The following is a 14246-nucleotide window of genomic DNA, read 5'->3' as shown; positions in this document are numbered from 1 at the left end:
CGGGTTCTGCTCCAACACAGAGGACGACCCCTTCTTCCTTTGCTCTGGCGGCCCTGGTCTGCTCAGATGTTAGATCCTGGACATCCTGGAAGTTAACTGACCCCGGTTTCTCCCCTCCCTCCTCTCTCCCAAGAGAAATCTTACAGGAGATCCAGAGGCTGCGGCTGGAGCACGAGCAGGCATCGCAGCCCACCCCAGAGAAGGCGCAGCAGAACCCCACGCTGCTCGCAGAGCTCCGGCTGCTCAGGTAAGAAGAGGAGCCCACGGCGTCCCAGGAAATACGGGTGTTCGAGATCGTCAATAAAGTCTGACGGTGTCCACCAGAAAACGGTCCTCAGCCACCATGGCTCCTAACGTCTGTTTGCTTTTATTTTAATAGCACACGTCTCATTGCTGAGATTTGGGGATTTGGGTAAGAGGCTGTTTATATTTTGTTTTTTTTCTTTGACACAGAGAAAAGGAAACCGTGTTCTTTCGATCCACAACAAAATGTTTCACTGGAAAAAAGAATTTTTTATAGTGCACTCTTTTTTTTATTAAGGGATAGTTGATGTACAATATTCTGTAAGTTACAGGTGTACAATATAGTGATGCACAATTTTTTAAAGTTATACTTTTAGAGTTTTTATAAAATATTGGCTCTATTCCCTGTGTTGCACAGTATATCCTTATAGCTTATTTTATATGTAATAGTTCATACCTCTTAATCCCCCACCCCCATATCGCCCCTCCCCCTTCCCTTTCCCCATCGGTAACCACTAGTTTGTTCTCTATATCTGTCTCACTGGAGAAAATTTGAATTCAACTCCTTTTGGTTATTTGCACTGTCAACAATATGTTTGTGATAAAAAGTGATCAACAAAACAAACATATAAACAACTAAAGAATCATCACAGTTTTTTAAATTTAAAAATTAACTGTGACCCATCAATTTTCTATAAGTCTTGGTCCCTCATAGCTTTACATACATATTTTCATACCTTCTTGTTCTACACATGAATTTAAAGGCCTGGTGTCATTTAGTCTGTCCTCATGAACTATCTGAGTTGGGAAGGACCTAAGAAGGACATTTGGTTCAGCCCCTGAATTCCAGGGCACTTCTCAGGGTCAGACCAGTAGAGAGTAGCAGGACGTGGATGAGGACTGTGACCCTGTGCAAAAGGAGCATCACACCATGGGCTCCACATCAGACTTGCCACCACGCCTTGAAATGTCAACCTGTCTGTGTGGAAAACAACACAAACATAAATTCAAAGACATTCCCTCATGGAAATGTCATATTGATATTTCACAAGGCACTTGTAGTTAGCAAGTATAACATTCTGTCTTTCAGTCTGGATGCCAAGTGTATTTCAGGTATATCTAACTTTGAGGCATACTTTTTATAATAAGTACAGAGTCCTCTTCTCATAAACCCTTGTCAGAGTTAGAGTGCCACTTACTTCCTCCATTCAAAGCGACTAAATTAAGCAGATTCTGTATGGCTATATTTGGATTTTACCAAGTCCCTATTGATTGTAGTCATGGATGTTTTGGGGGGATTCCACTCCAGCCCTGCTCTTTGGACATATTAACATCTGAGCATCCAGTACATCTGGCCGGAGGGCAGACCCTGCCTCTCAGCTGGGATCCAGTCTCCCCAGGCTCATGCACCTGGCTAGGGGGGCAGCCCACCAGAGGCCTGAGTTATGGGAAGGAGATCTATAGCACTTGCAGCTTGTGGAGGCTACTTCATGTACAGAGATCACATCACACTTCGGAAGAACAAAATAATTTAATGGAAGAAACAGAAATTCTTCCTTTTCAACATATGGGGTTTCTGGTCCTAGTTTCAGAGAGATATATTAGCAATTCTTGCGTGTTCTACTACACCATCATCCAGAAGGGATGAAAAGGAAAAGGAAAAAGTGATGTTTTACATCCTTCTCCTCAAAGGCATATGAGAGTAAATCACTGCTCGAAAGCATCTTTTACCAAATAGGATTATGTAGGCCCTCCAGACTCACACGTTAGGAAAGTTAAGTCTAGTGTACACAAAAATATAACTGAATAAATCAACCTGGAAATAGAATAGTCATTCATCTACACCTCAGGGCACCCTGTCTCTGCCTGGAATGTTCTTTATACCTCTTCATTGGTCATCCCATTCTCTAGTGGAAGGGTGGTGACTAGGAATTTTCATAAGCATTTTCACTGGTTCCCCCAAGTTAGCATTTGCTTCCCCAAGTATTTGGTTCCGTTAGGATGATACCATCTGGGAAAGCATCTTGATGATACCATCTGGGAAGGCTCACTGATGATGACTTTTCCAGCTGATACGTCTTCCTTCCTTGATGCTGTTATCTTGGAACAGACTGATGATTCTGACCATCCTCTGGCCTTGACTTGTGGACATTCCCATGATCCCAGCTGAGCTCAAAGCTAACACTAAAGAGGCTGGCGCTATAAGGAACTTCTAGACTTTCAGCCCTCGCTGTCGGCTGGTGGCCCACACATAATGCTTGAGGCCTGAGACACCCAAATCCTAGCTGATTCACTTGCCAACCTCCATATTCTCCTCCTCCTCCGTGTCTTCTGCCTGGAAAAAGTACACTCCCTTGAAGGAGATTTCTCTAGACACTTATGAACCACTTATACTGTGCTAAGCACTTTTGACAGTTTGAGGGTTTCACAGATACCCTGACTTCCCCGGTAAAGAAACCCTACTCTGGGTGATTTATCCTTTAGTCATTTCAGACGTTCAGAGAGTTCCGAAGCAGTGACCTCTTGCCAAGTAATTTGGCCTTGAGTTCACATTGGGGGGTGACCATGTGAAGCCACCAAAGGAACTCCTTTGAAAGAGATCTTCTCCATCTATTACATCCTCTCTGGGCCTCTTATTGAGAAGTCAACGGGAAACATTTCTTTAGTAGGGGAATGGGCGCAGCAAGATCAGAGCTTTGCTTTTCATGAACGCAGAGTTTATTTTTATCTTCAGGGCACCACGATCTTTCTAAATGATCATATTTTCCTTTTTACTTCAGCCACAAAAAAGCAGAAAGCCAAGTTTGCAACCCAGATCTGGAGAGTGAATAAGATGATAGGATAGGCGTTTCTGTGTGCTGATCTGACACTTCCCAAGCACGAAGCTCTATGTGCACCGTTCCATACAGTTGCTGTAAAAAACCTGGGAGGTGGACATTACTATCACAGTCTTTTTATAGATAAATAAACTGAGGTTCACAGAAGTTACGTAACTTGCCTGAGATCCTGCACGATGGGCATCACAGGTAGATTCTATCTCCTTTCTTTGGATTTTAATTATCTTCTGCCTGGACTATTACAGTGAGCACTTACTTGATTCCCAGCCTCTGGTCCATCCACACTGCTGTCAGATTTATCTTCCTTCATTTTGTTATTCATTTAGTTCAATTCAACAAAAACGCAGTGTGCCCAGAACTGAGTTGAGAAAGATACTGTTCCTAGCCTCACGGAATTTGTGGTCTAGTAGGCAAATGACATAAATCAAATAGTCACACAGATAGTTACATAATTATAAACTGTGATAAGTGCTGTAAGGAATCTTCCTTTAAAAAAAGTCATAATTATCAAACCTGCTACATCAGTCAGAAGAAGTTACCATGAGGAAGGAGCGTTTGAGTTGAAGCATGAAAGATGAACACAGAGGGAATGCAGATTACGGACAGGGGAGGGGGCTGGAACGGCTGTTGAAAGGGTCTCCTGGGAGATAGATACTATATGTACACACACCAAATGGCAAGAGCAAATCTGACACTTTTTTAGGAACTGAAAGGTTTACTGACCTAGAATGCAGTGAACGAAGGGGTGCACGGTAAGAGAGAGAGCTGTAGCTGTAAGTAGGGGTAGCCTATGATGTTGGGTGGCCATACAGACCTTCTTGAGGATGTTGCTATCAATCCTACAACAGGAAGCCATTGGAGGATAAGCATTACGTATCAAGTTAACACAGTTGAGTAGATTGTCGAGTCAGAGTCACATGAATCAAAGATCTGACCCTGGTATTGAGCTTTACTAATAATTTCAAGAATACAGGCAATCAAGAGGCATAGATGAAGCAGAGAAAGGCCCGGAACATTCCATGTGGTTCCTCAGGTCTTTCCTTCCCATATTGGTTGGAGTATCTGAGGGAAATTTTGCAAGGTGATCTAGTGAGCCTTCCCACTGCAAAATTATTAAGGGACAGCTAAAGAACTGTGTTTGCAAAGACAATACCATCTTCTATAATGAAGAAAACATTAATTAAAACTGTGAAGCAACTTCACACTACAAATCTTAAGAAAAACAAGTGTAAATTTTCATATCTATCCCTTGCCTAAAAAAAAAGTCATATTATTTACCCCAAAAGTTGCATTCTTTTCAAAGTATATAAAATTATTCTCTGAGAAAACTTATTAATATAAATAGAATTTCTTTGTTTTACCAATTAAAAATGGAATTATAATCTCCAATGCAAATCTGTGGTTTCCAGACTTGAATTTCATTAGACCAGCTTAATTTTTTTTTTATTATTTTGGGGAAACAACATAAAGTTGAGTACTTTTTGTTTTACCGCATAATTACATTTGTACACTACCATCATCTGTTACCGCAAGTTCCATGAATGACAGTATATTTTTTAACTTTTTATCTTGAAAAAATTTTTAAGCCTGCAGAAGAGTTGTAAGAATATCACAATAAATTTTCTTCTACATTTCACTTAGGAATTGCAAACATTTTGCCACACCCTTCTCTATCTCCCTATATGTGTTTATATATGTCAATTACATACACATTTTTGATGAGCTATTTGAGAGTAAATTGCAGACATCATAACCCTTTACCCCTAAATACTTATGTATATATTTTCTAAGAAAAAAAAGTACATTCTCTTATATAGCCATGATCTCATCATCCAATTCAGGAAAGTTAATATTGCTATTTATTATTATCTAATATACAGTTCATATTAAAATTTTGCTTATTGTCCCAACACTGTCCTAAAGAAAGTAGTTTTAACACACACACACAAAATTAAAATAATCTGACAGAATAGCAGAATAAAAGGCATTCTTTTAGAGATGAATATATGTAGTTCTATGAATAAAATCACTACTTAGTCCTTATTTTCTCATTTTTCCTTGGAACAGTGGAGGCTACACCATAGGTATACTATCAAACCCACATTTGGTAACCATTGGTATAAACACTTATAGAGAAGACATTATTAAATGAATGTTTTTTTAATTTAATTTAATCAAATGCATGAAAGAGTAAATGTCATGTTTTGAAAGAGCTCTACGAATAAGGGTTTTTTTAATGTTGATTAATTATAGATTACTATAAGCTAACTTTTTCTGATAGTTTTTGGATGCTTCTCAATATTTCTTACCTATAATATTAGAAGTTTGCTTCAACCTTCTTCTCAAAGTGCTCTTATGATCAAAAGGCTAAAAGTTACAGACCAGTATCTAGAAGAGAACTGGAAATAAATCAGAAACATTATCTACCCTTCTGCCAAGCCCTACTGAGGATGTAGTTGGAACACCATGTGCAGACAAGGTCAAAGAAAAAAACAGCTAATGGATTTGTCATTGAAGAATATTTTCAGATTGGGCAAGACTTTCAAAATTAGAATGCTACAGACCAGGAAGAACAAAGACTAAAATAAGATACCATTAAAGTCTATAAAATAATGGTGTTCCTTGTCCTCAGGATTCAGAAAAGAGGCAATTGTAAAGAAAATCAAAGTAAGGATTGCTCTGGGAATAAGCTTTAATTGGTGATAAGAGCCAAAAATATAAACATATTCAAAAAGAGTGATGTGTTTATAAATTTTAAATTCATAATTCATTATAGAGACAGGCTATAGGAAAGCAAATTAGAAATGTCTCATTTATATCCATAACCTGTCCTCCCACAGAATATCTTTCAATTGGATGAGTCATTGATCTAACTCAGTGAAACATTTTTATATCGTCAGTTTTTCATTTCAGAGTCCGGGCTATAGCTGCACTTAATATTGTGTCTGTACCATTGAGACTAGGCCTCTTCATTAATACATTAACAATATGTGGTTAAAGCATCCATACATTCTTAAAAATATAATTTCCAATATTTCAAAATCAGACAGAAGCCTTTGGGGCAAGGAAAAAAATGTATATGTTACTTTTTCACTAATGGTCATGAAATAATAGATTTGAAATAGACTTGGAAAGTAGACTTATACTTCAGAAATGTGAATCATTGATATTCGTGTCCTTCATGGTTTTCATTCTTGCTGACAGCTGATAGAAGTTCCGCAAAACAAAACAAAATTAAACAAACACAAACCTTGCAGATTATTAGAACAACTGTGTAGACACTCCTTTTTTCTGACTTCACTCTATGCAGCCAAACCCAAACCAGAAAATTTAAATCGACTATAAAAACTATGTACCACGAACATTTCTCCTCCAAAGGGCACCACATTGCACACTAAGAATTAAAGAGATGAAAAATGTACTTTTCTAAATCTGATTTCCAGATAGTAAGGTTATCAGTATTTTCTGTGAGATTCACAAAAGGGTCCTTGGGCTTGGAGGGTCTGTGGGGTTGGCCTTTTGTCAGTGACAGTTTGGTTTTTGTTTGTTATCTCAAGGGGACCCAATAGCACATCACAAAGCTCATTACATAATAAGCATTCAGAAAATATTTCATTAAATGGTTAATTCAGGGTAGATGGGGGTAGATATCCAATAAGAGTTTAATTTTGTAACAGGTGGAACAGTTCTCAGAGCTTCTGTATCTGTCTCCTAGGTTATAATCCTCAGTTTGGTTCGAATAAAATTCTCCCTTTTTTTGTTAGAAAAAAAAAAAGAGTTTAATTTTGTTTTAGTATGACTTTTAACAAATAAACGTACACCCAAGCCATAACTGTTCATTCATTTGACATTTCCCTGCCTTGTAACCATGTCAAAGACCCAGAGATGCCCGTTTGCTAGTGGTCCACTAGTGCCACAAGACTAGGAAATGTGATTAGCTCAGTGAGTTGAATGCTGTTTCTGATGACAACTGCTTCTTTCTTAGACAGCGCAAGGATGAGCTGGAACAGAGAATGTCTGCTCTCCAGGAGAGCCGGAGAGAGCTAATGGTCCAGCTAGAAGGTCTCATGAAGCTACTAAAGGTAAGATGTTCCAAATAAATGTTTCCTAGACCTACGACTATGGCATTTGTAAAAAAATAAAATTTAATTTTTTTAATTAAAATATTTGCACACAATGTGCAATGGTTTTTCCAATTATTTTATGTGATTTCATCCAAAATGTGGTTTCCAACTCAGTTTTAGTATCTTTTCTTGGACGCATCAAATGATAGCAGTCAATTACAGGGCTCATTCTTATCCATTTCCTGGAACCAGTCTGCTGAGGACCTTCGTGGCACAACTTATTTCCAGTTGGCTCATTTCCAGTTCCTTTTGTGCTTGGAAGTAATAAAACTGGATTTATTTAGAAATATTTTACGTTTCATAACCTTCAGCGGTTCTGACTAAATTGAACAGAAGCTAATACCTAATTCAGAAAATGAAGATACAGCCATTAAATAATTTTGGTGTTTATAGTTTTATTAAGAGGAGTAACTTTGTTCACTTCAGTAAATGTTATCAAATCTGTGTGGCTTTAACAGCAAGTCACATAACTTCTCTGGGTTTCAAATGCAAACTATAAATGGGAATATCTCCTTAACTTTTCTGCAGGTAGAGCATTTAATAAGATGATTTATAAAAATCCTATGCAAAGTGTTATAATAATAATTCTTATTAGGAAGTGGCATTCTTTCTTTCATAAATCTTATTCCCTTCTTCAGTATGCACTAAATTGCATTTCAACTCAAAAGTAGGCTAATTATGGCCACATGTCCATGATTGCCCCAGTAGAGGTTTCAGTGCTCTGTGGTCATCCTGCTTGATGTATACAAGCATGAACCGGTATGAAATGGAACTGTGACATGCCAAAGGCGGGAACTAAAACTTCTGATAGAATGACATAGGCAGAGTCTCTGGGACAGCTCACGTGTGAGACGAGATGTCCTGCTTTTCAGTCCATGGATTCCCCACATCGCTGAAACCCCATCATTTATTGTTTCTGTATTGTTTCCTTTCTTTCTTTCTCTCTCTTTGTTTGTTTCTTTCTTTCTTCTTTTTCTTTCTTTCTTTTTTGCTCTTTCTTTCTTCCAATTCCTTTCCCTTTCTTTTCTTCCCTTTCCCTTTCTTACTTTTCTCTCTCTCCCTTCTTTCCTTTCTTTTATTTATTTATTTTTGAATTTAAAAAATTAAATAGTTAACAAATATTTGTTGAAACCTACTGTGTCCCAGGCACTGATGTAAGTGTAACACTTCTTTCTTTTCTTTTCTTTTCTTTATTCTTTTTTATTCCTTAGTCGACTTTTCGTGCCATCAGTGTTGGGAATGCTTTATCTTTACAAAACAAAATTTACTTTTCATTGTATAAGACATATAAAGTGTAGAATTCAATTTTTTGGTACTATCTATGTTAAGACAGGACTAGATAATTAATAACCTCTTGCTGTCTCTGCCCTCTTACCTCATTTGATGATCCAGAAAAGCTCTTTCTGTTTTTCTTTTTTCCAAATATACCAAATGAAGTGGGCTTACCCCATCTTTCCCTTCACTGAATGACAGGAAACTGAAAACAGCCCCCTGGTTCTCTTTCTGTAGCTTCTGTCACTGTAGCAATGGGGTAGGAGTCTATTTACCACCAGCTATTTTGGCATCAGTTAAGCATAGTCTATTGTATCTGGATGTACCAATAGCAGAATAGAGAGAGAAATCATGTTGAAAGATGGTTGGATGCATGGAGGAAAGAGATGGGTCCGTAGTCTCAAATACCTAAATAGATTTGGAACTAAAGTCACCAGGGTAGAAGAGGCTTAACCTGCCATCAGAGCCGCATTGAGGTTTCCCCACCTGCATTCCTTCACCCTGTGTACATGCTCTTATTGGAACCCTGGGTAATCTAACTATTATTGATTCAATCTTTCTGTAGGAAGAAGAATTGAAGCAGGGAGTAAGTTATGTCCCCTACTGCAGGTCTTAACTAACAGTGGAGGGGCCTGCCGTCCTGCTGTTTTTCTCATTGCTTTTGCCTCTAATGTATGTTCATGCTTCAGTTTGGAAAGAGAAAAAAAAATTATACTAATTTGCTTCCTTTTCAATGTAGTGCTTGAATGGAGACATATAAAATTTAGCATTTTTTATAACCATTACTACCATCAACATCAAAAGAAGAGCTCTTATATCTTCTAGAACAGGAAACACATTTTAATTTGTTGGAAATTTTTTAGATCCCCAGGAGTCTGAGTTTCAAACCAGTCTCATGCTTTCCTGGGTTGTTGATCAGACCCTTCTCTTAATAGAAAGACACTCACCACAATAATATTACACTAGGTAAAACCCACAGCACTTAGAAGCTAACCTCAACGTCCTCCCATGCTGTGAATATTCAGTTCAGTTTCCATTTTACTGAAAAGGTATGGAACTTCTTTTTGTAAAAATCAGCCAGTTACATCTCCTTTCATTGCATAATTTTCAAGCCCTGTTCCCCACTGCTCAGCATTATGTGCTCAGTCTAATAAGAGAAAGACTGTATTCCGTAACTGTTCACTTCCCAAACCAGAACCCCTACTGTTGGTTGACAATCATCTCCAAAGAATAGGTAACTTTCAGCCTTTCTCCTATCACCAAGCACCTTTCTGCTCTGGGAGTTCACAAGGTGTTACATACATCTTGCCTGGAAATAGGAGCCTTGTGACTCTCTAACTATAGCCTAAACTGAAGCCGTCTGTCTGGCCACATGGCCAGATGCAGAAGCCAGCAGAGGGAGCAGTGTACTCAAAATACAATAATAATAAAACAAAAGCCAAATAAAAGCAGCTTTCATTTCAAGTGCATGTACCAAGCTGTGTATGACAATATATCCCACTTACTGGTCTTATCAAAAAGTTTTACATTATTTCCATGGATCCATTAGAACCACAGCCTGTCCGATTTCAACGTACCTTTTCATTCTTCTGTATTCTCTTTCCTGTTATTCATTGTGCGTGTTTGTGTGTAACAAAGAATGTTTGCAAAATGCTGGACACATTTTTACCCTTCATTCCCATCGTCTGTAAAAAAAGGAAAGTGTAAAACGAATCTGTAATGTCTGACAATAAAGACAATGTATTACATTATTTGTATTTTGTGAAAAAAAATTACTTCACTAAACTGAAGTCAAATTTTAATGAGAGACAGTTCCCCTGGGTAAAGGACACACATTTGCTGCCTGTATAATTGCCCATAAATGCATACATGGGGTATTGCTACTGTACGTAAAACACACTTAGATCATGGTAAAGAAAAATGCCATCTCGTGGTGCTTCTCTGCAAACAGCCTCTTTTCTTTCCTGTCTTTTACTCAGCATGTGCGTAGAAAAAGGAAATATGGTTCAAATATAACCTTCCTCCTCCTAGTGGAGAGAGAGAGCAACCATCCTGCAGTCAGTCAGCCTTGCTTTAGCCATTTCCCTCGGGGACCCTCTCTCTACCATTTCCAAGGCAACATATTCTTGTTAGACTCAGTGGACCAGGAAGTTCATGAACAGATGGATGCAGAGAACCAAACCATGGCAGCGCCCATAGAGTGTTACTGCCTCCTTTCCCTCCAGCTCCTCCCCACTGAGCCCTCAACAGCTGCGGCATCTTTGAAAGTCAGCCAACAGTGGGTACCGCTGCCTAGGTCCTTAAGGACCATTACTGGTAACACCCAGATGTCAGCAATGCATTGTCTGGGTGCGGAGAGCGTTTGCAGGTCTTACTCATTTCTTTGCTTATATATTCAAGCCTCTTTTCAGAAAGGACTAAAGGCAGCTTACAACCAAAGACATAAACAATGACTTCATAAAATGGAAACAGACAAATCAAAAACTACAGAAAATGCAAATACGCTAATCATAAGGGACAAGGGTGTTACTCGGAGCTTTCTAGCAAGGAGGCAAAAAAAAAAAGGAGGCAAAAAAAAGGAAAACATAATTGGTGGTTTTATCAGAACAGAAATACCAGTTCTCAAGGGACCACAATTTCTGTTGGCATAAAATATGAAAAGGAAGTTTTCACTCAGAGCTTTATAGAAGGAGTAGTGAATAATAAAACGGACACATGCAGTAGTAGATTTCATGTGGCTGGTTCTTATACTGACCTTCAGTCAGAATTAAAGACAGAACCCCGTATGTCCCAATCCTGCAGAGGCACGTCTACAAGGAAATAAACAAACGCCATCCAAATTTATAGACTTCTCCTGGTATAACATGATCTAAGGCGAGAATTTAGAAGTTTTAGTCTGGCATCTGCTTCTAAATTCTGTTTTATTTATGAGCCTTTCCCCTTTAGGGACCTTCTCTTTGTAAGATCAGATTTAAGACACCACACACAACAAATTGTGCTTGACTTAACCTCGACTTGCTTTATCATAAGCCTGTGTGGTTCAATGTATTTTATTATACTGGTATATATAATTCCTACTTACACTGTTTCTTGTTAGAGGTAATGCATGAATTTATTACCCTTGAGGAGAGAACATGAATTTTTTTTAAATATAGTGCCTGTAGTATAATATGATGATTATGGTATCATAAGCAATAAATCTTTTTTACAAACTTGAATCGAAATTATCCTACCCTCTTTCTTCTTTGTGTATTTTTAAGATTTATTGAAGGAACCATAAAAAGAACACTCATAAAAAGTTTAATAACAAAGGCGACTGGGATGTAATAGCAGTGACGGTATGCTCCAGAGTTTCTGGTACACTTCCAGTGCCAGATACTATGACCTGGTCTGAAACCAAGCAACCTGACTTTGAGTTCAGAAGGTAGGGTCTGGATAATAATTTCCTTAGAAACATTACTGGAGCTAGACCTGAGTTATGGTGGTCCCAGATCCTCACTCACGACTGTAAGATCTTGAATAAGTCAGTTAACTTCCTAGCAATTTATTTCAAACATACTGGGAATACATGGCTCACAAGGTTGTTGTATGGATTGAAAAAGATAATAGATGTGGAAGCACTTTGTAAAGTACTATATGCAAGTCAGATATAAGTATAAATATATGTATATATGCATAGATATACACAGGAGAATGTATAAACTTTTCTAATTTGACCCACATTTTACACGCGTGCGCACACACACACTTATTTGCTTCTCTTCCTTACATTAACTAACAGTGTCTCAATCAAGGGAAGAAAGTCACACATCACTTCAAATTCCACCTCCTGCTCCCATTCTCTTCTCTATTTACAACGGGGTGGCCCGATTAGCTCGGGAAATCATAGTCATTCAGGTTCCTACTTCTTCCAAATATATTATGGAATATGCACAGGCCAGAGGTGAGAGATGTTACCCGTGTAGGTTCACCTTCCATTGTTTCCGCCACTCATCCTCTCTGATGGGTATTCTAGGGAGTAGTGAAGTGATCAGAAATGAAGGGGAGGGGCAGTCATCCACATTATAAATAATCAACTGCAATATTAGAACGAACATCTCATGTTCAAAAGCATATCCTCCCAGCCTCTCTCTCTCTCTCTCTCATCTTTCTCTCTCATACTTCTTTTAAATTAGGAATTGGTTAATTAATTCTGGTAAAGGAAAAATTGCTCCTCTGCCTAAAAAGCCTTCGAAAATGACGCTCTAGTCCACAATAAAGACTAAGCCCCTCCTGTGACACTGGAGGCCCCCAAACCTGGCTCCACCCTTTCCCAGCCTCATCCCCACAGTGACCCTGCTGCATCACCTGCCTTCCCAGCGTGTCTACAGTACCCCTCATACTCCCCATGCCTTGCCCATGATACTCCAAGCCCTGTGATGCTCATCTCTCCCCCCCAATACTTCCTCTTTTCTGCCTGGAAATCTCCACTAAAAGACCCAAGCAAATGGTGCCTCCTGTCTGACCAATCAGAATTAGTCACCTCATCTGTATGGCTATGATATCGTCAGTCAGTGTGTATTGGAAGAAAAGATGGAAAGAGGGTTGACTGTAGGTAAACAGGCTGTTACGTAAAGCCGAGCCTGACTACACTGCATTCTCCACCAAACCTGGAAGGCTGATTTTTGGGGAGCAGGGGACCTGGGTTGGGGAGGGTCTATGGTACCACCTGCTCCTGTCTCATGGTCCTCTGCTCTGCCATTTCTCCAGACAGTGCCGGTTCCACAATTAGACATTTGGCCCTTTTCTAGAAGCACCCTTCCTTTCTGCTGCTGAGTGGAAATCTGCATACTTCCTGGAAAAAATCAGAAAATGTATGGATCTTGTCAGACTTTTTAAGAATTGATACAAAAGCAGGTTGAGTGGGCTCAGAATGGAGGGTAGAAATGAATTTTTCATTTATTCTCTAGGAAGAGAGCTATTTTAAATTTGCCAAGTATGATGTATGTTTTCCTTCTTCCATAAATCAACTCTCTTCTCAGGAATTTGAGATCTATGTATTGATCTGCATGGACCATTGTCCTTTAAGTCTTTGCTCCATTAATCACCGAGTAGTTTCCAGGAAAGGATGTTCACAGAGAATATTCATTCTAACTCTTCTAAAGTTGTTAGCTGGCAACTGGGCTCCATGACCAGGCCAGAGGCCACCATTCTATAGAGGCCACACCTGTGAAAATGAAACTGTGACACCTTCACTAATCCACCCCAAAGCAAAGAGGCAACTGCCCTTCCCTAGTGGTCCTGCAAGAAAGGAAGGCCAGAGATGGTATTCCCCACAGTAAGTCTACTATGCATTAGACTGGCCAGTGTCCTGACAAAGGAAGATGGGGCCCTGATTACCCAGGGAGCCAGGATTCTACCCCCAAGTCTGGGTGAAGACTGGTCATGCCTAGGGAGTTGCACATTGTGGAAAAGATGCAGCTGAATCTTATCAGCACAGAATCGTCTACCTAAATTCTTCACATAATCAGACTGCTTGAAATTGCACCAATTAGAGATTTATTTAGGAGATGGTGGCTATTAGTCATTCACACATTGGGGTCATTCAGACTCAGTCAATTGTTTTTCCCTTAAAATGTAACCACAGTCCATTATTTTTCTCTTAACACAAGACGGCTAATGGGAGTTTGAAGACAGGAACCAGGCAGAAAGGAGCAGGGAAATTTGCCTTTGGAGACAAGGTGTTAAGCAGGAAGAGGTGGGGCCAGTGTGGTACCTAAAGCGGAGGGGG

At 39.2% G+C, this 14246-nt stretch overlaps 1 protein-coding gene across 18 annotated transcripts in view; it reads left to right on the top strand.

Moving 5' to 3' along the window:
- Window positions 1–14246, top strand: part of DTNA (dystrobrevin alpha) — a 280503-nt gene that overhangs the window by 247717 nt on the left and 18540 nt on the right. For 10 of the 18 annotated variants that reach the window (XM_057698679.1, XM_057698696.1, XM_057698692.1 and 7 more), the window contains 3 exons: window positions 134–247; window positions 7066–7162; window positions 9042–9062. In XM_057698679.1, coding sequence (XP_057554662.1) covers window positions 134–247; window positions 7066–7162; window positions 9042–9062 — 232 coding nt within the window. Of the gene's footprint in view, window positions 1–133; window positions 248–7065; window positions 7163–9041; window positions 11481–14246 lie in introns of those variants that run through there. The other 8 variants (XM_057698681.1, XM_057698690.1, XM_057698695.1 and 5 more) reach the window with 2 other exon arrangements.

This window comes from Hippopotamus amphibius, chromosome 11 (genome assembly GCF_030028045.1).
Source record: "Hippopotamus amphibius kiboko isolate mHipAmp2 chromosome 11, mHipAmp2.hap2, whole genome shotgun sequence".
In the NCBI taxonomy this organism is placed as follows: Eukaryota; Metazoa; Chordata; class Mammalia; order Artiodactyla; family Hippopotamidae; genus Hippopotamus; species Hippopotamus amphibius.
Note: the sequence above shows the minus strand (reverse complement) of the source record. Positions and strands in the feature narration are given on the sequence as shown.